Raw genomic sequence first — 26,841 nt, forward strand, 5'->3', positions numbered from 1 at the left:
AGTGCAGAACTAATACTTATTTAGCACTTGTACATCAAAACATACAGAACTGTGCAAAAGTCGTTGGCACGCTAGATTTTTTATATGGTTTCAGACAGCATGGTCTCCAGAGGGTTGATCTCAACACCATCGAGGCTCTCTGGGATTATCTGGACAGACGGAAGCAAGCGAGACAGCCAAAGTGTGCAGAAGAACAGTCACGAGTTCTCCAAGGTGCTTGGAACAACCCACCATCTATTTTTTCTTGTAAAACTGCACAACAATGTATCAAAGAGAATTGATGCAGTCTTAAAGTCAAAGGATCATCACACCAAATATTGAAGATTTAGTTTTCTACTGTTTACTGCTCCTTACAGCATTTTTTTGAAATTTAGAAACTTTTCATTACATTATTTTTGAAACCATCTTCACGTTACAGATTTTGTTTTGCATGTACCAAAGGCCTTTGCACAGTACTGTACAGTGAAAAGTGCTGTTTGCATCAATAACCAACACACCTATGGGTGAACTGGGGGCAGCCCCATTAATGAATCATATGGGATTTCACAGCAAGCTTAAGCACAAGAGGTTCTGCAGAAAGTAATCTTGAGCAACACACACACACACACCAAATGGTGGAGGAACTCAGCAAGTCAGGCAGCATCTATGGAGGGAAATACTGTGAACAGTCCTGATGAAGGGTCTCAACCCAAAACATTAACTGTTTATTCCTCTCCATAGATGCAGCCTGACTTGCTGATTTCCACCAGCATTACGTGTGTGTTTCACAACAGTCTGTTAGTATCTATGCATATACTGTAGGCAATCTTATGTACAGATACTTATATTTTTTGTGTTCTTTTTTATTATTATTGTTCTTTCTATCTAACTGTTTTTTTTTTGTGCTGTGTCAGATCCGGAGTAACAAATATTTTGTCTCCTTTACATTTGCTTACTGGAAATGGTAATAAACAATCTTGAATCTTAAATTCAAATTGTTTTTTATCATTCTTAAAGGAGAATGAGATGATTGTTACTTCAGATCCGATACAGCATACAAAAATATAATAAGCATAATGAACACAATAAATAGAAGCAAACAAAATATTAATATAAAAGTGATCTTACAAAACACAATGTGCAAGTAACAGATATACATCGACTGATAGTATGTATGTAAATTGATGCTGGGTTTTGTGTATGTAGTGACGGTGGGGGTGGGTGGAAGTATTGATCAACTTTACTGCTTGGGGAAAGTAACTGTTTTTGGGTCTGGTGGTCTTGGGGTGAATGCTGTGTAGCTTCTTCCCTGATGGGAGTGGGACAAACAGTCGACGAGCAGGGTGGATGGGATCCTTCAGGATATTACTGACCTTTTCTCTGCACCTTTTCGATAGAATCAAGTATAGAATTGAAGCATGTTCTGTTGTTTCGTTTAAAGATATTTATTTTTTCAGAGTTACACATAATCTGTTTGTATGTAACCCATTACCCATCCATCTTGCTGGAATTTGCATCTTGCGTTCAGTGCAGTTTAATCAATAATTTTAATCCGTAATAAAATCATTTTGTGTTGCAATAGAATCCAAAATGTTTAATTTATCAAATCTAACACTGCTTGGACAGTATCTCCAGGCCTTATCCTCCAGATTTATGGTAATCCTCATCACTGTTTATGGTATTTCTCAGCTGGATGTTATCGGCAAAGTTTGGAAAAATCTCAAAGAGGTCAACGTATTCTGAGTTATGATTTGAGAGTAGTAGTGGAGCAATCTCTCGAGTTGAGTATGATGTTTTCTCAGTGGGTTATTCCCCTAATGGAGACTGCCTGCGTGTGACTTTATTCAGCTTGGGGAGGCTGATGCACGAAGAGCCACCGCAAAGTCTACCTCACAGTTCGGGGTCAGGATCCAGTGGCGTGGAATGCAAGATGACTGGGGTCCTTCAACTGCTGCAGCCTTCCTCCGCCTTCACTGCTGTTGTGATGTGTCATCATCTTCTGCCAGCTCTGCCACTGAGGTCCTGATTGGGTCACTCTTTGTCTGGAACCTGCCCCTTGACCATTCCACCATGGGTGACCATACGAGGAGCTGAGCTCCAGATGGCATCACTCTCGGGATCTCACAGGCCTCTCCACCACAACAAGGTGATGATCCTCAGAGAAGAAATTATGATATGATAGATGGTCTGTACAGAACCTTTGCTGGTCTTCAATCTCTTGGACCCCTGGCTGTCAAGCAGTAAAATAAAGACCGTTAGGTTGAGAAACAACTTCTTCTCCCAGACCATGAGACTACTGAACTCCCGGCCACTGCCCAAGTCCATCACGTTTGAAACACTAGTGCCTTATACTGTTTACTTTTTAACTTGTGTCTTAAAGGCACCTTAAGCTGAATGTCAGTCTTCTGGATTTTGTGAATTATTTGTTAATTTTTTCTGATGTTAATAATACTTTATGAGTTATGTGTGAGTTATATGTATCATGCTGTGCGCCTTGGTCTAGAGGAACATTGTTTCATTTGCCAGATTACATATATATGGTTGCTTAAACTTGAGCTAGAACTTAAATATGGATTTGTCACTATATCTTAATATTTAGTATGCTATTGATAGGACAACATTATCTATAAGTTGTGTGGGGTCTGAAAGACTTGGATGCTTTAGGTCTTTTGCTGTTGCTATGTTAAGCTGGCAAGCTTTCCGTCTGCACTTTCGCCTCTTTGAAATTCATACCTAGACCTTGTACTGGACCCATTTCATTGTTTTAAATATTATTGCATAAAACGCAAGTACCAGTTTCCCATCTAAAAAAAACTTGAGAGCATGCTGTTATCTACCTTAAAAAAAGTGGAGAGTCTCGAAGTGAGCAGAATTCAAAACTGACAGGACCTGTATAGAAAATCAACTGTCGCTGTGTCATTGCTGATCTCGGAATAATGGAAGGTTGTCAGATCTTGAAGGACTTCTTCCCAAGGTGGTCACGTACCACATTATTGTGAAGGCCAGGGGAGATGTGGAGGAAAGGCAGACAGTTAGTCAGAGAATGATGAATCTGTGGAATTCGTTGCCACAGGGGGCTGTGGAGGCCAAGTCTTTGGGTATATTTAAGGCAGAGGTTGTTAGATTCTGGATTAGTCAGAACATGAAGAGATGCAGGGGAAGAAAGCAAGAAACTGGGACTGAGGGGGAAAATGGATCAGCCATGATGAAATGGCGGAGCAGACTCGATGGGTCAAGGGGCCTAATTCTTCTCCTTATGATGGACATAAGTCTTGCATTTGACCAGTTGCCACATAACTGCCCGTTTTGATGGAGTCCACTGATATGTGTGACCCAAAGCTGTGTGAATATCCAGCATTATTATTGTGGTTGGTAAAACAGATTGATGAATGAAGGTACACAAAATAAATATGCTGCAGGTAATAATGGGGCAAGAAAAATATGATTGTGATAATATTTTAAACATTGGAATATAAGTCTGTCGAACGTGATCAAAATATTGAAGCCGTAGAGTCATGGAGGTATACAGCATGGTAACCGGCCTTGCGGTCCACTTGGTCCATGCTGACCACAATGTCATCCCAATTACCCACATTCAGCCCGTAAGCTCCAAGCCCTTCACCTATATGTATCTGACCAAATGTCTCTTCAATGTTGTAATTGTATCTGCCTCATCACTTCTTCCGACAGCTCATTTCAGCTACTCATTATCCTCTGTGTGAAAAAGTTTACCTCTCAGGATTCTTTTAAATCTCCCATTTTATCTTACATCTATGTCCTACATCCTGCACAAAATATGATGGCAGTCCACATTATCCATAACCATCATGATATAAGAAAACTTCTTTATGGTCACCTCTCATTCTCCTACACTCTAGGGAATGAAGATCTAGTGTGGCCAACTTCTCCCTATAACACTGAAGCTTGGCAATGTTTTTCCAATAACAGGGTGACCAAAACAGTGTACAGTACTGCAAATGTAGCCTGCAACATAATGTCCCTACTCGTAAACTCTGTCTACTTTTCATAATGAATGTATAATACATGGAGGGATTTCAGTGGGTTATGCTTCGTGTTTCTCTGTCATTGTCATGTGCAGCTATTCTCCTGACACCGGTGGATTGTCAAGATTGGGTGCCGACTATGTGCTAACTTTGACATTGCAATGTTCGCCGAGCTTACCAATTAGCTTGCAGACTTTTCATCACCAGTTGAGGTAACATCCTCAGTGCACAGTTGTTGGTGTTTCACTCTGTGAGTGCTCGTGATTATAAAGGTCCCTGTTCGCTTGCTTTAGTCTTGATTGTCTAACCCTTCAGTTGACCTTTGAAATCTATTGGCTCGCGTTTCTTTGGCTCGGAGGGATTCATAAAAGGTGTTTATTTTGATGCTTGTTTGCGGAGTTATCGGAAGAGAACATCTTGTACCTCTTCATGTTTGACTGAGCCAGAACCTTGGCGGTGTCCCACTTTAAGTGGTGTCCCGCTCACTCTTCGTGTACTGAGATCATCGACAGGGGATCATGTGTCCGTACCGCCAGTTTGTGTTCCCATAAATGTGCATCGAATGTTGTGTGGAAGCCAGGTGGGTCAACGTGGGGCCTAGCTAGAATCACCTAGTCCAAATGTGAGCGAATTATGATTTGCCAAAATGTTATTCAGTCTGGGTAAATCATTTTCAGAGCACGCAATACTTTAAAAAAAATTACGATTAATTTATTTATTACATGTACATTGAAATCGAAGTTAAAATGTGTCATTTGCGTTAACGACCAACACAACCAAAGGATGTGTAGGGGGCAGCCCACGAGTGTTGCCACACACTCTGCAACAGAGCATGCCCACAATATTCAGAACAACACAAGCAACGACAACAACAACAAAGCAAGCCCCTTTCCTCCCTGCCACCCACTCACACACACAGGTGTTTCTCTAATCCCCAATGCAGGCCTCCTTCATACCTCCAGCCTGCAATGGCCTCACATGCATCAGTCTTCCAACTTCTGGACTCGCTGACTTCAGTCTTTAACCTTCCGGCTTCGATCTTCAGTATTGTCCTCAAACTCCGAACTCATACCAAGGCGAATGATGTGTTTGCTGACCTGACATCTGTCCAAGTGGAGTGCTGGCCTCAGCAAATGCTGTGCAATCCAGTTCATTAACATTGAAGTCTTATTTAAATATTTTATCTGAAAGAAAAAATTGCCGTTTCTTGCACGTACTAACACTATGCAAGCATGTGACATGCAGATTGTTCTCAGCTCATATATTTAGTTCCACTGAAATGACACACATGGACTTAATTGTCCAATAGCCAATTCAGTTCCATTTATTCAACATCCTTGCATAGAAAATGAAAAACCTAATATTCCTTGAATGGTGCAAATGTGAATTAAAGCAGAGAAAGTCGGAAATAGCAGAGGAAGGATGCTTCAGGTCAATATTTGCACTTTTTTGTTCTAAATGTTAACATCAAAGTTCAAAGTAAATTCATTATTGAAGTACATATATGTCACCATTTACAATCCTAAGATTCTTTTTCTTGTGGGCCGACTTAATAAATCCATAATAAAATTATAACCACAATAGAATCAATGAAAGACATTGGGGCTTTAACCAGTGTATAAAATCCAACAAACTGTGCAAAAACAAAAAAAAAAATATGAGTAATAGATAAATAAGCAAAAAATATTGAGAACATGAGATGAACAGTCAATTGGTTGTGGGAACATTTCAATGATAGGGCAAGTGAAGCTGAGAGAAGTTATCCCTTTTGGTTCAAGGGTCTGATGGTTGAGGGGTAATAACTGTTTCTGAGCAGCTCATCAGGCCAGGCAACATCTGTGAAAAAGAGTAGATGTTTGCATGAGGTTGTTTCTCAGTGCAGAATAAATAATTTCTCCTTTTTAACTTAGTGCAAATTATTAATTGCCCTTCAATTTTAAACTGATGGTGGATGTACTTAAGTACAATACCATTCTTGAATTCAGTGCCCACAATGCGGTGAATATATGAGATAAGTTATTTTTCACTCAGAGTCGTTATATTAAAAATACTGTTTTCTTCTAACCACAGCTGAATGCGGAACATCCATAACAAGCAACGAGGGAATCCTGCTGTCTCCCAACTATCCTTTGAACTACGAAAACAACCATGAGTGCGTGTACAGCATACAAGTGCAAGCAGGCAAAGGAATTAATATCTCAGCCAGAACATTCCACTTAGCACAAGGAGACACTCTTAAGGTATGATATTCGCAAAGAACTGTGAAATATTGTTTTGTATATTTTACATCTTCTATCAATATGCTAAAACTTTTGCAACCAAGATGTTTTAAATATATGGTCAAGGTGCTGACATAATTCCAAGGAAATGAAATTAGTGATATATATTACAACGTCAACAGCTAATAAGGTAGGGAGTATTTAATAGTTTCTAAAATAACTTTCTTTCATGTGAGACCTTGTGGAACATTTGCAAAACTGCTTTAATGAACTCTTTTTCTTTCTTTATGCTCATTCGTTCTTTCAGTTTTCTTTTTTATGGCATTATTTCACTGAGATTTGATTGTGCCCTAAAGCCATAAGTTTAAAAAAAAAATTGTATCCAGCATTCGAGGCCATTTATGTCCCATAATTTTGAAGAAGACTCCATCTGTGTCAATTCCCATAGTTCTTGTTTGCAAGAGGGTGGAAGTACACATGCAATCTGCTCAAGAGTTTCATAGGTTCAAAGGTTCATTTATTATCAAAGTATGTATGCAGTATACAACTCTGAAATTCGTCTTCTCCAGATAGAAAATAGACTGAAAATTCAGCCTAAGCCATTTCATTATTCATAGCATACTACCTGGTCTTTTTTCAAAACTTTTGCTTTATGCTTCCGCACAAGCAAATTTATTCTAATAAGTAACTATTGTTGAAATTGTCCAATTTTATGGGAACTTAAAATGTCAGTTTAACAAAAACATCATTATTTGTTACTTAGCATTTTGGCTTTCCATAACGGAATAATTAGTGCCTCATGATGTCTACAGCTACAAACCATTTTAAATGAAAATTACTATTCTATCACTTTTATTACCGGAGGGGAATGTTATATGAGAGTGATTTAATAAAAAAAATGCTGATTGCAAAATAGTTGTGTTTCATGCCTGCTGAGTTTACTACTGAACCAAGGCAAAGTGAATTATTTAATTCAACAATGATATATTTGGGCATATTTAATGTTTATTAAAATGTAAGATTTTGACAGTGCGCACAAGATTCAGTATGGTGATAAAGATCTTATTCAAAAAATGCCAAGAACATTGAAAAATTTAGCATTATGGAGCTTGAAGAAGAAAGGTTTTGAGATTATTTTAATTTGAGGTAGAACTGTCATGTATTTCAGCTGCAGAGTTAGAGCTAATCATTTGACTGTTAGTTGATATCATTGTCATTATGTGGCAGTGAAACTTCATTTCTGCTGTCAAAGTTCTAAAATAAATCTGCCCAATTTTAAATCATAAACACAAGAAATTCTGTAGATGCTGGAAATCCAAAGCAATATATACAAAATGCTGGAAGAACTCGGCAGTTGAGGTAGCATCTATGGAAATTAATAAACAGTCAGATGTTTTGGGCTGAGACCCTTCTTCAGGACTGAGAATGAAGGGGAATGATGCCAAGGTAAAAAGTCAGGGGAAGGGGAAGGAGGTGCTAAAAGGTGATTGGTGAATCCAGGTGGGTGGGAAAGGTTAAGGGCTGGAGAAGGAATCTGATAGGGCAGGAAAGTGGACCATAGAAGAAAAGGAAAGAGGAGGAGACCCAGGGGGAAGTAATAGTCAGGTGAGAAGAAGTGAAAGGTCAGAGTGGGGAAGAGAGGGAAGTGGGGGAGGCGGGATTTCTGGAAGGAGAAATTGATATCCATGCCATCTCGTTGGTGGGTACCCAGGCAGAATATGAGGTGTTGCTCCACCACCCTGCAGGTGGCCTGATCTTAGCGCAAGAGAGGCCATGGACCAACGTGTTGGAACGGGAATGGGAACTAGATTTAAAATGTTTGGCCACCGGGAAGTCCTGCTTGTGATGGATGGCGTGGAGGTGCTCGACGTAGCAGTCCCCCAATATATGATGGGTCTCAACAATGTAGAGGAGGCCACATTGGGAACACTGGACACAGTAGACAACCCCAACAGATTTTCAGGTGAAGCAATTTTTGTGAGTTGCAATTTTAAATCATATGGCTATGAAGAAGCGAGCAGTGCATTTCTATCAGATGAACGCATTCCAGTCCAAAATGTTTGTGATATTCAGCTAAGATGCAGATGATATGAACAATAATTGTATCGTCAAATTTTGGACAATAAGACATACAAAATGCAATATACCATTTGATATACAAAGACACCAGTTTTTATTTAGAGTATGTGACATAAACACAACACCCAATTGATTTCCCTCAGGAGAGACATGAACCGTGTTGAAGGCTGGATCCTCTTTTTATTAATGGTGGTGTAAAGCAATCTATAAGTCAACCTCCCAAAACCAGTTTGCTCATCCAGTAGAGAAGATATGTGCTGCAATGAAGGACCATTTGGCAGTTTAATTGTGGAGGCAAGCTAGATGATGAATGTTTAGTAAAGCAGCACTGGACCTGAACAGATCAGCAGTGTACCAAAATGGCTTCCTCTCCACTGAACACAAAAGATTCTGCAGACGCTGGAAATCTTGAGCAATGCACACACAAAATGATGGAGGATCTCAGCAAGTCAGGCAGCATCTATGGAGGTGAATAAGTAGTCGGTATTTCAGGCTGAGATCCTTCATCAGGACTGGAAAGGGAGGGGGAAGAAGCCAGAATAAAAAGAGGAGAAGGTGTACAAGCCAGAAGAAGATAAGTGAATCCGGAGCAGGTGGGGAAGTGAGGGATGAACTTTGAAGCTGGGAAGTGATATGCAGAAAAGGTGAAGGGAAGAGGGAGTGCAAGCATCCTATCCAATCAGCACAGAAAGAACCTACATTGATGCAGAGATTTCAAACCTCAACAGCAACATTATTTATTTGTAAATAACTTCTATTGTTTGCATGATTTGTTTCTTTTTTCTCTGCACATTGGTTGTTTGATGTTCTTCTTTTGTTTTAATAGGTTATTTTGGGTTTCTTTGTTTTGTAGCTGCCTGTAAGGAGATAAATCTGCTTAAAGTATACATAATAAATTTACTTTGAACTTGATATATTTTTAAATATTTATTAGAGGTAGTTATAATCCATGCATATAAAATCACTTCTCATAAAACACAAACTTTGCCTAACAGCAACTGTGCACTTACTCAGACCTTGAACAATAATGTGCAACATGTTCAAGGTATTTACCACAAGAAAAATTTATAAATAAGTCTCATCTAACCACTGATCTCTGAAGATTATACTGAATTGGTAAAACTGTCCTTTTTGGAGACGAAAAGAAAAGTGATTGCAGCTTCTGTGTTTCTGCCGTTAACACTGCTTATGCATAATGCTCCTGTGTCATTTTCCTGAGTGAAGTTGGAATAATGGTTCTGCTGCCATTACAGCACTTTGGTCATTGATCCCTTCACAAGTAAGGAAGTTACTCATAGTAGCTTGGTTGTTTCTCCGCTTCACGTGTTACCATGTTCTTCTGAAATGGCCAGACTGCTTACGACAAGCCTTATGTTTAAAGCCTCCAGGGGGTCCACAACTTCGTCTTAGGGGTTAAAGGCTTATGTGCCTCAATGATCCAGAGAGCTATGTTGGCTGAAATCTGGGCCTTGTGCTTTGGCTCTTGGTAGGATCACCCATGCCAACCAGGTCAAAGGATAGAGTCCACCAGTCCTCTAGGTTCAAGGGTTCAGCTCAGAGCTAACAACCTTGACTGGTCAAAAAAATTGTTACGGAAAGAGCAATGAAGAATCGTCATATATATGTGAGTGACAGTATAGACAGAGATGGAGGACCTTCATTGCTGCACTAAACACGAGCGGTGTAACAGGCAATAATTAAATGAGTCATGTTTAAAGACAGTGTTCATACTTTAATGTTTATTAAAAATCTGGAGTATTGCCAACATACGCTGAATCAGAAGAAGAAAGTGGATTAGGTTACGAGAGATTTATTTATTTTTTTAATTGACATACAGACCCTTCCGGCTCTTTAAGCCATGCAGCCCAGCAATCCCCCAATTTAATCCTAGCCTAATCACGGGACAATTTTACAATGACCAATTAACCTCCCAACCGGTATGTCTTTGGACTTTGGGAGGAAACCAGAGCAGCCGGAGGAAACCCATGCCGTCACCAGGGGATCGTACAAACCCCTTACAGGCAGCAGCAGGATGAAATAAATATTAGTGCTGGCACAAGAAGTAATGGCATGTAAGCAAATTTTGAGAATTTCAAAGTTCAAAGTAAATTTATTATCAAAGTACATATATGTCACAATGATGGAGAAAGAATACTTCAATAATATAAAACTACAATTTATTAAATATTGATGATCTTTTTAACAAAAACATTAGTATATTAACAAAGCAACAAGTTACTAACATGTTGAAAAGGCAGTGAGTCTCACACCCTTCTGCCTACTAAGGATTCCATTGAGATAGAGTCATGGTCGGTCTTGAGAACTCAAAGTTCTGTGCACTGTTCACAACCTTAGTCAGAGGAAATGTCCAGTGTGCTCACATGTAGCTCACACATCCAGTTTCAAAATAACTCTACTTGTTAATAGCATAAATTACATTCAGAAGCTAGCTTTCTTCCCAAACAGAAACAAAGTTGTTTACTTCCCATGATAGCAGATTGATCTAATTGCTTTCCATTTCTTATTTCATCACTACATGCTTAAGCGCTTCATGACCCAGGACCTCATGGTTTACATGTATTCCAAGTGAACGTACAGCTCAATTTTATTTGAAGACCATTCTCCAAACCTTACATTACATTATGCTGAGGATCATCACCAACTATTTCCAATGGTTTTCAATTTTCTTTTGTTTCGGACAATTAAATGATTATTCAGCTCATTAAGAGGACAATAGTTTAGTGGTTAAGTTATTGAACAGGATATGTCTCTTGAAATTTCACCACAGTGGTTGAGAAATTTAGATTGAAGAGCTGGGCTGAGAAGTGGCAGATGGCGTTCAACCAAAAAAAATGTGAAGTGATTCACTGTAGAAGATTGAACCTTAGGGCAAAGTACAGGCTTAAAGACAGGATTCTTTGCAGTGTCAAGGAACAGAGGGATCTTGGCTTCCACTTCCATAGATTCCCTCAAAGTTGGCATGAAAGTTGATAAGGTTTTTAAGACATAGGATGTGTTGGCCTTCAATAATTGGGGGATTGATTTCAGGAGCCATGAGGTAATGTTTCAGATCTATGGCTACATCATTCTTGGAGTATCATGTTCAGTTCTGGTCAGCTCATTATATAGAAAGGATGTGGAAGATTTAGACAGAGTACAGAGGATGTTTACCAGGATGCTGCCCAGATTGAAGAGCATATCCACGTAGGTCGAGCAAACTTAGGCCTGTTCGCTTAGAGCAGAAGTGATAACTTGATAGAGGTGTACAAGATGATAAGAGGCATTGATCAAGTGGATAGCTAAAGGCTTTCTCCCAGGGTGGAAATGGTGAATGTGAGAGGGCATAATTATAAGCTGATCAGAGGAAAGTACAGTGGAAATGTCTAAGTTTCTTTTACACAAAGCTGGACACTGTGTGGAGCATGCTGCCAGGGATGGTGGTAGAGGTCAATACCTCAGGGGCATTTAAGGAACTCCTCAACAGGAAACTGGATAATAGAAAAATGGAGGGCTGTGTTACAGAGGAGGGAAAGGTGAGATTGATCTTAGAGTTGGTTAAAAGATTGATACAATATTGTGGGGCAAAGGGTCTGTACTGTGCTGTAATGTTCCATGTCCTCTGTTCCACTCTTCTGAAATCAAAGGATAGCATCACTAGTGGTTACCATGAAACTAAAGGTTGGTTCATCTGGTTCAGTTGGTCATTCAGAAAAGAATATCTGCCATCTTGAAGCAGACTAGCTTGTACTGTAGGCAACTTCAGAGCTACAGTAATGATCTTAGACAGTGCTGGCGTCCCTCTCCTAAGCCTTTTGGGCAGCTACAGTCTTGGGTACCCTCGTTATGTACAGTATATGTGCCTCAGCTCTGCACAGCACTGTATCTACCTTCAGACCTTACAATTTCTCAAGCATCTTCTCCTTAGTAATAGCAACTACACTCACCTCTGGCCCCCGACACTCTCGAATTCCTGACATACTGCTGGCGTCTTCCAGAGTGAAGTCTGATGGAAAATACTTACTATTCATCCACAATTTCTTTGTCCCCGTTACTGCTTCTCTAGCATCATTTACCAGCAGTCCTTTACCTTAAGCTCTCTAATTACATCTGGTTCATTACACAACACCCAGTTCAGAATTGCCTTTTCCCTAGTGGGCTCAACCACAAGCTGTTCTAAAAATCCATTTCGTAGGATATCTGCTCAAACATTAGTTAAAGCCTGAGCCACTGATGGAGTATTCATTATCATTTACAATCGTGTATTTTCTCTGATGTGCTGCTTCTCTCTTCCTTTTGCATACAAGGCCTTTAACATTCTTTTGACTGAACCAGCCCAGACCTGTTCATTCCTCGGCAGAAACATCTATTACTCGAGTGTCCAAATATGGAGGGTGCTGGGTTGCTCGAGGGTTATACTGCTGGTCTTGCTCCTGGGCCTCAACAAGAAAGCCATTCATGGATCCAGGCAGAGGGCAATCAAGGACTCTGCCCAAGCCGACTGCCTGGCCCTTTTCCATTGACCTTTGAGAGGGAGCCTGCGGTCACTATGGGTAAAGTGGGTGATTTCCAAGAACAGTTGGGTCCTCAGGGAAATGAGCGTTTGTTGATAGCAATAGCTGTATTTTAATTTGAAATGTTAGCCGTCTTGATGTTTATATTTTGTATATTTTGTAGTTTTGTAAAAAAATCTTTACCAACAATAAGCCACCTTATTCAGTCGGACAATTTTGTTTTATGATATAGTTTCTTGAAAAATATATATAATGGATTGCTACCTTCCATCTTAAAGGGTTAAATGTTAACTCCTGAGAACAGGTGGAGTTTTCAGTGGGTAGAAATAGTAAAATCTGCTAAAACAGATGGCAAGTGAGAAACCTGGTGTGAACAGTCTGATTTCGCATTTAATCCAGGCACGTTTGGCAAACTGAGAAACCCTTCTTGTGCAAATTTAAATGTGTTAACGGCTTCCTGTAGTTCGGGGATTTAGCGCAGAGATTGTAAGTGTCCGGAAGCTCCCTGGAACACACTAGTGTGATGCTGCAGAACAGAATGGGATTGGGCAGAACAGGGGCATAGTTCAGAGGAAAATAGCAGGGGGGAAGCAGATCCTCACAGTCTCTTGTACTAAGGCCTGCTGGATCAAGTTCAGTGCTAGCTTCTGCATTCACTCTCGGCCCTGCCAAGTAAACTACATTGTTAGACACTCATTAATATATCAGGCAGGAAAAAGACATCTCATTTGTGAAGCCTGTTATGTGTTACTTCATCATGTATCACATCCTACAGGACAAGAGTGTGCCTGGATTTACAGCTCTGACTATACATAGTGGAGAGTGCTCATCTGCCGTTGAAAATGGCAGTGGTGTTATGGATTCTGAATCAGAATCAAGATTAATGTCATTGGCACAATATCACTGCTGCCTGCTTTAGAGAGGCATCAGAGGAGACAATGCATGAAGGCGGAGTGTCGTCTAATGGCGAGTGATTGTCTTAGTCACTTTCTTATGATTGCAAGTCCTTGTTAGACATTGCTAATGTGGAACGCAGCATGTCCAAGTCATTGATTTATTGGATGACATGGCCTCGGTCCTAGCAAGTACTAGGCCTCCAGCCACAGTGTCACCTGTTTACAGCCACTCAGGAGAGAGCTTTGGAGTTAGTGCGCTCCACCATAGTGCCAGGTGTGGTGCTGTCTCTGCAGTGTTAGCTTGGTAGAAGACAAGTTATATTGTATTCAACTGCAGACTCCTGCTGCATTCATGGACTCAGCTCTTGGACGAGATTTTTTTTGTGTGACTGCATTTTACTGATATCTTATATGTGCTATCTGTGCCCTGTACTGTGTATGACTGTTGGTGTTGTGTTTTATACCCTGACCCTGGAGAAAGACTGTTTTGTTTGGCTGTATTAATGGGTATTTACATATGGTTAAATGACAATTGAACTTGAAATTGAATTTGAATTTACAGTACATATGTCATGGGATTTCCCCCCTCCTCCTGTCTTTCTCCCTAGGCCTCCTGTCCCATGATCCTCTCATATCCCTTTTGCCAATCAACTTTCCAGCTCTTGGCTTCATCCCTTCCCCTCCTGTCTTCTCCTATTATTTTTTTTAGATCTCCTCCTCCCCCTCCCACTTTCAAATCTCTTACTATCTCTTCTTTCAGTTAGTCCTGACGAAGGGTCTCGGCCCGAAACGTTGACTATACCTCTTCCAAGAGATGCTGCCTGGCCTGCTGCGTTCACCAGCATTTTTTATGTGTGTTGCTTGAAATTCCAGCATCTGCAGGGCTGTGTACTAAGTCCCCTCCTTTGCTTTTAGTATACTGATGACTGTATCATCACCCACAGCTATAATCTGCTAATTAAATTTGCTGATGACAGTACATTGATCGGCCTAATCTCAAACAATAGCAAGGTGGACTACAGGGAAGAAGTCATCTCCCCGACACACTGGTATCAAGAAAACAACCTCTCCCTCAATGTCGCCAAAACAAAGGAGCTGGTTGTGGATTACAGGAGGAATGGAGATGGGCTAATCCCTATTGACATCAATGGATCTGGGGTTGAGAGGGTGAACAGCTTTAAATTCCGCAGCATCAACATCACTGAGGAACTCACGTGGTCTGTACACACCAGCTGTGTGGTGAAAAAAGCACTACAGTGCCTCTTTCACCTCAGATGGTTGAGGAAGTTTGGTATGGGCCCCCAAATCCGAAGAACTTTCTACAGGGGTAGAATTGAGAGCATCTTGACAGGCTGCATCACTGCCTGTTATGGGAACTGTACCTCCCTTAATCGCAGGATTCTGCATAGAGTGGCTGCAAACAGCCCAGTGCATTCTTCAGTTGTGAACTTCCCATGATTCAGGACATTTACAAAGACAAATGTGAGAAAAAGGGCCCGAAGGATCATTGGGGACCCTAGTCACCCCAACCACAATCTATTCCAGCTGCTACCATCTGGGAAATGGTACAGCATAAAAGCCAGGACCAACAAGCTCCGGGACAGCTTCTTCCACCAGGCCATCAGACTGATTAACTCACGCTGATTTGCGTGTATTTCTATCTTATATTGACTGTCCTATTTATTATAAAGTATGATAAATTACTATGTTTGCACATTGCGCATTTAGACGGAGACGTCACGTAAAGATTTTTGCTCCTCATGTATGTGAAGGATGTAAGAAATAAAGTCAATTCAATTCAATAATTAATAGAACAAGAGAGCACAAAAAATAGTGAGGTAGTGTTCTTGAGTTCATTGTCTATTCAGAAGCCTGATGCTGGAGTGAAAGAATCTGTTCCTGAAACATTGAGAGTGTGTCTTCAGGCTCCTGTACCTCCTCCTTGATGGCAGCAATTAGAAGAGGGCATGCCTTGTGTGATGGGAGTTCTTAATTAAGGTCTGAACAGATTAGATATGGCAAAGTTATTTTCCATGGTAGGGGAGTCTAGGACAAGAGGACATTACTTCAGGATTGAAGTATGTCCATTTAGAACAGAGATGCGGAAAAATTACTTTAGTCAGCAAGTGGTATATCTGTGGAATTTGTTGCCATGAGTGGCTGTGGATACCAAGTCATTGGGTGCATTTAAGCCAGAGATAGATAGGTTCTTGATTAGCCAGGGCATCAAAGGGCATGGTGAGAAGGCAGGGGATTGGAGATGATTAGAAGAATTGGATCAGCCATTGATTAAATGGTGGAGAAGATAGATGGGCTGAATGGCCTACTTCTGCTCCTATATCTTATGGTCTTATGGACTTAATAATGGTTGAGCCTTTTTGTGGCATTGCTTTTTGAAGGAGACCTTCATCACATGGCACCCTCATCAATCTATGCCATCCTCCCAAGCAGAGTTAGGGTTTAGCTGCTCAAAAGTAAGAAATAAACACAAGAAGTTCTGCGGATACTGGAGATCCAGCGTAAAGCACTTAAAATGCTGGAGGAACTCAGCAGGACAGAAAGTATCTATGGAGAGGAATAAACAATCGACATTTTGTGCCAAACCCTTCATCAGAACTAAGAGACACCAGCTGAAAAGATAGTTGATTATTCCAGAGGAATGGGTCACATGACCAAAGCCATCTGTACACTAAATATTTTTGAAGCAAGTAATCAGAAGCTGGAGGTAACTGGAAGACTACAAAGGAATTCATCAATAAGCACAGGTTAGGGATGAATGGTCATGGTGGATAGAGTGGAATGAAAGGAGGAATGAATATCCTTACAAGGCATAATGGGTAGTTTGAACTCGGCATGCATTATGCCACTGTGCTCACTGAGGGGCTGGTGTGAGGGGAGATTGTGGGAGACACACTTCCATGGTCATCTCGTAATGTGCAACCCTGGTTTCAGCTGTAGGGTTCCTCAGTCATGTGATTGTCTTTAGCACCCTTACAACCAGCTTGTCATTCAGTGAGGAATTAGTGAATCTGGGATGTCCTTCGGTGTGCAGGTAGTGACAAATATGTTGAGTGCCTCCTGCCTTAAATAATGCAAGCTGAAACTGAATTTTGTCCCCTGTTCTGCTCAGTTTGTGAGGAAACCTACAGCTTTCACACTGGTGGAGAGGCTCAGTTAAGTGTGCCCCAATAATGAACTGTTCTGTTGGTTCCACATCTAACGAGATCCCTAGTCCAGTCTCAATGTGCAAGGAAGCTATCATCCTCCGTCCCACTAAAAATAGTGTTCCTTTGAATAATACATTGCCCTCTTTCTAAAATGATAAAGGAGAAAGTTTCCAATCAAGGTGGGCCATTGGAGCCTCCTCCACGACCTGGGTCAACATGCTGACATCGTGTGGAGGCTTGCGTGCTTCAAGAACTCCATCAGGCGATGCTAAGTCAGGGTCACCCATGCTGTGGACAAGATGCTAGGTGAATATTGATTCAACTGCGGCTCCCAAATGGACAGACTCGCGCCTACCCCCACCCGGGCCACACTTCATCTTGACAAAAACCAGTTAGAAGTGTAAAGAGTAAAACACCTGCCATGTGAAACAAATATGGAGGCTGGAGTCCAGAGATGAACAGTCCTGGGGTTGGAGAACTGTGGTTGTGTGTAGGTGGATGGGTGGGAGTTAGGAAAGTGGCTTGTTCTGCTCTTGTTCTTTCGTTGTTTATTGTGTTCTGTGTTGTACTGCCGAGCATTGTGGGAATGTTATGTTGGGACCAGAATGTGTGATAACACTTGCAGGCCACCTTCAGCACATCCTTAGTTTGTGTTGTTTGTTAAAGCAAATCAAGCATTTCGTGTACACTTTGATGTAATAAAATGAATATGAATCTGAGAGTGAGGCATTTAACAGGACTTCAAACTGAGAAGGCACTATTGCGATTCAACTGACTATCAAAAAGAGATTTTGGGAACTAAATATGAGGGAAATGAGCAGATGGTGCCACCAATAAATGCAGCTCACGTCAGATCATTTTCATTTTTCAGTGTTAATGTTGCGTATGTGTTAGTTTGTACCGGTGTAGCAAACTCCAGCAGATTTCACTCAAGTGACACCAGAAGCACTTGAATTGTACACATCTGGTCCCTTACAAATGCACACATGCACGCACACCACACTTTCGTATCTAGCAATTCAGCTCTTCGCCACCTTCTTGGGCGCTTTGCAATCCCATGGTCGTTGACCTGGACAGACCTAAGTGTGGATGCAACTCTTGAAAATGCTCACCCCTGCTGAGATTACAGGCCACATAGTGGGTCATGAATGCATCCCAGCAGACCCAGAAATGTTGTGACTTTGATCAAATGCACCAGAGAAACACTGAAGCTGGTGATATAGAAGCCTTTATTAATCACAACAGGCAGGCATCATTCTGGAGACCCTCTCAGGAAAGGCTCACAAACCCATCCATCATATTTTTATATCCTTAAGATGAAAGGTAATAGTAGCTGATACAATACGATTTCAGTAGTTAGAATTCAATTTTGGGGCTGACAATGCTTCCTTTGAATTACATATTATAGTTACAGACACCTCTGAATGTTCAAACACCTTTGTCACAAAGTAATTCACACATATCGTCTAAAAGCTTCTGAGGCAGAAATCCCAGACATTCAAAATTAATGTTTTCAGGGTTGTCTCTGAGTACACACATATCATAAGTACACCAAAATTTTTGATTGCCTATATCTGTGACCATGTTTCGTATGCTCATTGACAACATCCATCTGGTCTGCCAGCTTGAAATCTGTCACAATGGTGCACATAACTCAGCTATGTTGCCTGGTTTGATGCAGGCCAATTAACACAACCCAATTTCCTTAACATTTGGCTTGTGCATATGCAATCTCATAGTCTGTGGGGCTGGCTATGCTCTTAACTACAATTTACTGCTTGCAATTTACTAAAAAAAACAGAAGGCTAATTTGCAAACTTCCTGAATTTATTTATGTTTACAATAAGAAATGAAGCCTGGTTCTTGTTTGATTTAATATTGGTTATATTCACGGAACTCCAGAATACTCCCTAAGGGTTAGTTGTAACCTTACACGGAGGAGGCAGGTGAGAGAGACTGAGTGGATTAATCCTTCCATGTGTTATATCAGTTCCCGTAAACCTTACTATCCACATAGTAATGTTCAGCTAAAAGCATTGTTGGGTTCACTACTTACAGTACTGTGCAAAAGTCTTAGGCATATATATATAGCTAGGTTTATAAATATACAGTACTGCATATTTATAACCTCGGAAGGTGGTTAGGAAACAGAAATAAGAGTACTTAGCTTTGTATTAGCTCAGTTGTATTAAGTGTTATTTGATAACTGGAAAGACATAGGGTGCAAAAGTCTTCGGCACCCTAGCTATATCACACTCACACAAGGCTGGAGGAACTCAGAAGGCTAGGCAGCATTTATGGAAAGGAGTAACAGTCAATATTTTGGGCCGAGACCCTTCTTCAGGACTCTCAGTCCAAAATGTCAACTGTTTACTCTTTTCCATTAGGTGCTGCCTGGCTTTCTGAGTTCCTCCAGCATTTTGTGTGGTGTTCCTTTGCATTTCCAGCATATACAGATTTTCTCATTTTTGTGACCCAAGTTGTATATATATATATATATATATATACATTTATATTACATTTTTGAAATGTGCAGGCAGATTTACCTGGTTCCAGTTTTTTTTCTGTTAAATTTAGATTTTCCAATCTAAATTCTTTGTTCACTTCTGTTAAATTAAGGTCCTATTATTCTAGCTGTTTCATTTTTTTTTGTTAAAAAGAGTTTTTTGAAACTCATGACAGATAGGCATCTTTCAACTAATTGAAAAGAAATTGAGAACCAAATTTGAATACAGATCAACAATAACTCAGTGGCCTCTTATTAGGTACAATTGTAAACTGCTGGTTAATGCAAATATCTAATCAGCCAATCATAAGGCAAGCAACTCAATAGATAAAAGCACGCAGACATGGTCAAGAGGTTCAGTTGTTGTTCAGACCAAACATCAGAATAGGGGAAAGAAATGTGACCTAAGTGACTTTGACTATGGAAAAATTGTTGGTGCCAGACAGGGTGGTTTGAGTATCTCAGAAATTGCTGGTCTCCTGGGATTTTCATACTGAATATTCTCTAAAGTTTATAGAAAATGGTGTGAAAAACAAAAGAAAACCATCCAGTAAGCACAAACTGTGTTCTGTGGGTGAAAATGCCTTGTTAATGAGAGAGATCAGAGAAGAATGGCCAGAATGGTTCAGGCTGACAGGAAGGTGATAGTAATTCAAATAACCATGCATTACAACAGTGGTGTGCAGAAGAGCATCTCTGAACATACAGCATGTCGAACCTTGAAGTGGATGGGCTACAGGAACAGAAGACCACAAGTACTCTCACTAGCTACTTTATAAGGCACAGGAGATACCTAATAAAGCGGCCACTGAGTGTATGTGCCAGAATTTACTAAACAGCACTTTATTGTCAGTCAACAAATACTTTATAAGGCAGCAACATGACTAATGTAGTGGAAACTGAAAGAGTTAGCTTCAGGCTTAATAATTTCCTAGCTCGATTCTAATGTGAAATAGTAGTATATGCAAATATATATTCACATTAACTTTAATTCAGTACAAAGTGTAAAGGACATATTGGATGATAAATGCATATGGACTGTCAATGTATTGCTGCCTTGCTGTTGTTGATTGGGTGTTTTCTGCTGTAGTTTCTTGTTCGGGACACAAATACATACAAATCAGCAGCAGGAGGAGAACACTTGTCCTTTCTAGCCTGTCCCACCATTTAAAAGGTCTGATCTGATTATAATAAGAACATATTCTCTTCAATGCAGAAGTTAGAACATAAAACAGTACAGCACAGTACAGGCCCTTTGACCAATGATGTTGTGCCAGCCTTTTAACCTACTCTTAAGATCAATGTCAGCCTTCCCTCCTACATTGTTCTATCATCCATGTGCATTTCTGAGAGTTTCTGAAATTCCCCTGATGCTTCTGCCTCTACCACCACTCCTGACAGCCCGCTCCATGCAACTACCAGTCTCTAGGTAAAATAATTTACCTTTATCTTCCCCTCCCTTATACCTCCTTTCAATCACCTTAAAATTATGTCCCCTTCTATTAGCTATTAGCTACTCCCACCCTGGGAAAAAGTCTCTGGCTATCCACTTTATCTATGCTTCTGATCATGTTGCACACTTTCTTCAAATTGCCTTCATTCATAAGAGAAAAGCTTGCTCAAACTTTCCTCATAAAATATGTTCCCTAATCCAAACAGCACTCTGGCAAATCTTCTCTGCGCCCTCTCTAAGCCTTCCCTGTCCTTCCTATCATGAGTTGACCAGAACTGAGCTCAATATCCCAAGTGCGGTCTAACCAGAGTGTTATAGAGCTGTAACATTGTCTCCCAGCAGTTGAACTCAATCTCTCGACTAATGAAGGCCACCACACCATATACCTTCTTAACCACCTCATCAACTTTGAAAGAGGTACAGTCGACGTTTCGGGCCGAGACCCTGGTCCCGGGCTGAAACGTCGACTGTACCTCTTCCTATAGATGCTGCCTGGCCTGCTGCGTTCACCAGCATTTTTTGTGTGCGTTGCTTGAATTTCCAGCATCTGCAGATTTCCTCGCGTTTGAACTTTGAAAGATCTAGTTTTTGCCTGACCTGAAAACAGTTTGCAAAAAAGTTTAAAGTTCAACGTAAATTTGTTATCAAAGTTACGTATATGTCACTATATACTATCTTGAGATTCATTTTCTTGCAGGCATTCACAGTAGATACAAAGAAATACAAAAGATCAATGAAAAACTAACACGAAGACAGCAAAACAGAGTCAGAATAATACAATGCCCTTCAGAAGGGAGGAGTAAAATATGAAACATATTTCTGATTTAACCTTCTTTTAGTGTTTAGTGGAACTCTGGATAGATTAATTCCACATGCTGTTTTACTTTGAGGAATACAACATGGGGAAATGTGATGGAAGTAATAGGCAATAGTTTCAGCCCAGTGAAGAAATCGCTACACTCCTGCAGTACCAAATCACAAGCAGGAACAAAGATTTTCTGTCTCCATGATTTCCCATGGCATGATACTTGGAATGATGCCATTTAGACTAATGTCATTGGTTGCTTTCATAACTCATTTTCATCCCATCTTCTTTGATGCCTGCCCTCCTGACAGATTCCTCTTCCTGACAACCTCTATTACCTAGGCTCACTCCCTGATACATGTAAACATGCAAATCTTGTCCAGTCCTTAATAAAAACAGACAGGGAACTTTATTCAGGTAAATAAATTATTAACAAATTAGGTAACATTTCCTTCAAGGATTTGGACCCAAAGCATGCAATGAAGTATTAAAAATTAAATTTTAAATAGATACAATACACTTTAACTCATTGACAAATGTTTATAATAATCGTTTGTTATGCGCTCTGCTGTATGATATGGGCGGTCATGGTCTTTACAAGATCATGATTGTTCTTGGCAAATTTTTCTACGGAAGTGGTTTGCAGTTGCTTTCTTCTGGGTGGTGACTTTACAAGATGAAAACCCCAACTGTTTTCAATACTTGTCAGAGATTGTCTGCCTGAAGTCAGTGGTTGCATGACAGTGACCTGTGATATGCTCCAGCTGCTCATACGACCATCTACCACCTGCTCCCATGGCTTTACGTGACCCTGATCAGAGGGGCTAAGCAGGTGCTACACCTTGCCCAAGGGTGACCTGCAAACAAGCAGAGGGAAGGAATGCCTTCCACCTTCTTTTGTAGACACATATCTCCACCCCACCATCCTATTGTAATAAAAATAATTGTAATAATGGTAATTTAAATATTTTTGCCTGAATTACTATGTTTCAAGATCTTGAATACTGAATCTTGAAACATCGTAATTCAGGTAAAAATATTGAAATTATTCAAGGTATAATGTAAGATTTTATATAAGTGGTGAATTTCAGAGTCTAATTTACCAGGCTGATCAGACCCAAAAGACCCAAACCAATTCAAGTGTCCAGGAGATGTGGTAATAAGCGTACAAGCGCAACAAATTAACTTAAGCCTAATTTATAATCATAAAATAGAAAGCACAAATAAACCACACTAATTACAACTTAGTAAGTTACATAGGTTTCAGGGCTCATGATTTGTAGTCTCCACTTGATTGCTGCTGTCGTCGGGGGACTTGATTGTCGCTGTCGTCGGGGGGATCTCCAAATTTCGACTTGTGAAATCACCCTGGGTCTGACCTCGGCACCAATTGCCAAATCCCTCAGTCTCAGTGAAGTCACAAGAACCAAGTGAAAGTAGGGATTCAATCCACAAACATTGAGAGACGCAGAGACAGATACGTTCTTTGGACTTGTTCTCATGCCACTAGTGCCTGAGGCTAAGAAAAAAAATCCTGAGGCTATTAACGAACATTAAACAAACCCAGAGTGTTTAATTTGTACAGACACCTTACATGCTGGAAGCTCACAAAGAGTTAAAGTGTCACTTAGAATTATTCAGACTTTCCATCTAATATTTTTACAAAATTTGATACAACACAACACACAGATAACCTCTAATGTTTTCTTAATCAACTGTTCACACCAGAGTGTGCTTTCAATACGCTAGCAAGAAGGAACTGTCAAATGAGCATTAAAAGACAGAATATAGAATTGTACATGCTTTGTAACAAAGACGGAGGCTATTCAGCCCGTGAAATATTTTTAGGCTGTTTGTGGGAAGAGCTAGTAAATTTATTCCCTATTCTTTTACTATAGTCCTGCAAATTGCTTTTCTTGTACCTACCCAATTTTTTTTTGAAAACCTTGATCACCTGCAATTCTTGGCATTAGTTTAAAATCAACGTGCTAGACGCTGATGCTCCCAGTAAACTAAGTACTTTATTGAATAGATTGTCCTAAATTACTTCAGCCCTAGGTAATAAGTAAGTGGTTCTTTATAAGTTTCGAAATGTACATTCATTTATATTAAATCCTGATGTGCTAAACAATCAGATAAACATGATTCTTTTATCATAAAATAATTTGCAATTGCATTATTCAAACCACAACAGTTATCTCCCTTACAGTTGTCGTGGAAGTTATTCAACAGAAATTTTAAAAATGCTACTTACAATAGTGATGGTTGTCCATTGTGTCCAACGATGACAGGAAGCCTGTGTGGGAGAATTTTTAAAGTGGAAAAACCATTGCATTGGGGGAGCTCCACTCTCTCAAATTCGGAAATCGGAGTCCAGTGGTACAAACAAACGTCACAAACTGGGGTCTTCCTTGGTTGCAGTGATTGCCATGATGTCTTCTGTGCCCTTTCATGCCCTTCGCTCTCCAGAGAGCGGTGCAGTACATTGATCTCACTGAAGATCTCATTCGCACAGCCCAACAGAGCTGATGTCGCAATCTGGGACAGACATGACCCTGACTCTCCAGAGTATGAGGCGGCCAGCTACCCATCCAGTTGATGAGTAATCTCAAAACTAGAGTAATCATGGATACAGTGTATGTTCGAAATGAACACCACACCACATTCATATCCATACATTGCATTCTTTGAGGATGTGTCTGCATTGCATGCTATGTATTGATGCATTATCACATAATGTAAGTAATAATAAACATCAGACCATAAGATATAGGAGCAGAATTAGGCCATTTGGCCCATTGCGTCTGTTCTGCCATTTCATCATGGCCGATCCATTTCCCTCTCAGCCCCAATCTCCTGCCTTCTCCATGTATCCCTCATGCCTTAACTAATCAAGAATCTATCAACTTCTGCCTTAAATGTATATATGTGCTTGGTCTAGGAAACCAGCTGTGGCAATGAATTCCACAGAATCACCACTCTCTGGATAAAGAAACTCCTCCTCATCTCCATTCTAAAAGGACGTCCCTCTTTTCTGAGATTGTGTCCTTTTGTCCTGGACTTTCCACATCCACTTTATCGAGGCCATTCAATATTAAACAGGTTTCAATCATTCAATCCTGCAATCATTGAACAAAGTTTTGACACTAAAACTACATGGACATATTAGTGCCAGTGACCTTTAGCTTAGTCGAAGACAGAGATTTAAAGATTGCCTTAAAAACGAAAGAGGGATTCATGGAGATTTTAGGGAGTGTGTTCTTGAGCTGAGGACAGATCTCTGATGGCATAATTGCCATCAGGATGTTGAAATGAAAAAAAAATACAACATTCCCTGTAAGTGTGGGAGGTTGTGGAGAAAGTAAGAACATTAGGGAGCTTAATGTAAAGGAACCCTTATGAAATTGTGATCATAATATGATTGAATTCATACTGCAATTGGAGAGGCAGAAGCATAACTCACATGTATCAGTATCACAAGGGAATAAAGCCAATTAGAGAGGCATGAGAGAGGAGCTTGTCCAGGTGGACTGGAGGACAATACTGGCGGGGATGATGGCAGAGCAGAGATGGCTGAAGTTTCTAGAATAGTTCACAAGGCACGGGATAGATATGCCCCACAGAAGAAGTAGTTCCCAAATGGCAGGGCTAGGCAACCATGGCTGACAAGGGAAGTTAAGGACAGCATAAAAGCCAAGAAAAGGACATATAAGGTAGCAAAAGTGAATGAGAAGTTGAATGATTGAGAAGCTTTTAAAATCCAACACAAGGCAACTAAAAAAGCTATAAGAAGGGGAAAGATGAAATATGAGGGCAAACTGGCCAAAAATATAGGGCAGAATACAGTTATATAGAGAGTAAAAAAAAGGTGAGAGTTGGTATCGGACCATTGGAAAATGGTGCTGGTGAGGTAGTAATGGGGGACGAAGAAATGGCAGCTGAACTTAAGTACTTTGCGTCAGTCTTTACTGTGGAAGACACTAGCAGTGTTCGAGAGGATCATGAATGTCAGGAAGCAGGAGTGAGCACCACTGCTATTACAAAGGAAAAAGTGCTAGGCAAACTCAAAGGTTTTAAGGTGGGTAAGTCACCTGGGCCAAATGAACTACATCCCAGAGTCCTGAGAGAGGTTGCTGAAGAGATAATGACACATTGGTCAAGATCTTTCAAGAATCACTTGATTCTAGCATGGTCCTGGAGGACAGGAAGATTGCAAATGTCACTCCACTCTTTAAGAAGGGAGGAAGACAAAAGAGAGGAAATTATGGGCCAGTTAGCCTAACCTCAGTGGTTGGGAAAGTGTTGGAGTCTATTATTAAGGATGAGGTTTTGAGGTACTTGGAGATCAATGATCAGATAAGTCAAAGTCAGCATGGTTTCTGTAAAGGGAAATTGCATCTGACAAATCTGTTAGAGTTCTTCGAGAAATTAACAAGCAGGGTAGACAAAGGAGAGGCATTGGATGTCAATTATTTGGATTTTCAGAAGCCATTTGATAAGGTGCCATACATGAGGATGCTTAACAAGTTAAAATCCTATGGCATTACAGGAAAGATATTGGCATGGATAAAGGAATGGCTGACCAGCAGAAAGCAGCGAGTGGGAATAAAAGGGGCCTTTTCTGGTTGGCTGCCAGTGACTAGTGTTGTTCCTCAGGGGTCAGTATTGGGACCGCTGCTTTTCACATTGTTTGTCAATGATTTGGATAATGTAATGAATGACTTTGTGGCAAAGTTTCCGGATGATATGAAGATAGGTGGAGAGGTAGGTAGTGCTGAGGAAATAATGCGATTGCAGCAGAACTTAAACAAATTGGAAGAATGAAAAAGAAATGGCAGATGGAATACAGTGTTGGTAAATGTCCTCACTCAGAGGGTGGTAAGAGTGTGGAATGAGCTGCCAGTGGAATTGGTGAATGCGGGTTCAATTACAACATTTGACAGAAGTTTGGATAATTAAGTGGTATGGAGTCTTGGCGTAGGTCAACGCAATTAGGCAAAATAATGGTTCAGCACAGATTGGATGGGCTGAAAGGCTTTGTTTCTGTGCTGTAGTGCTCAATGATTCCATGACTATGACTCTAATTCACAAACTAAAGATATTTTGATCATTGGAGTAACTTAATAATAATTGAAATATTAAGATTATTGTCTTGCCCAAAGGCTGAGCAGTAAAGTGTTAAATCTTATAAAAGGTTAAACCAACTCCCACAGCTTGCAGAA

General features: G+C 40.4%; 1 protein-coding gene across 1 annotated transcript in view; it reads left to right on the plus strand.

Moving 5' to 3' along the window:
- The window catches only part of csmd3b (CUB and Sushi multiple domains 3b), a 2,134,893-nt gene that overhangs the window by 1,649,284 nt on the left and 458,768 nt on the right, over positions 1-26,841 (plus strand). The window contains exon 22 of the mRNA XM_072277417.1: positions 6,054-6,223. Within this exon, the coding sequence (XP_072133518.1) occupies positions 6,054-6,223 (170 nt within the window). The remainder of the gene's footprint in view (positions 1-6,053; positions 6,224-26,841) is intronic.

The sequence above is a fragment of the Mobula birostris genome, chromosome 1, assembly GCF_030028105.1.
Source record: "Mobula birostris isolate sMobBir1 chromosome 1, sMobBir1.hap1, whole genome shotgun sequence".
Taxonomy (NCBI): Eukaryota; Metazoa; Chordata; class Chondrichthyes; order Myliobatiformes; family Myliobatidae; genus Mobula; species Mobula birostris.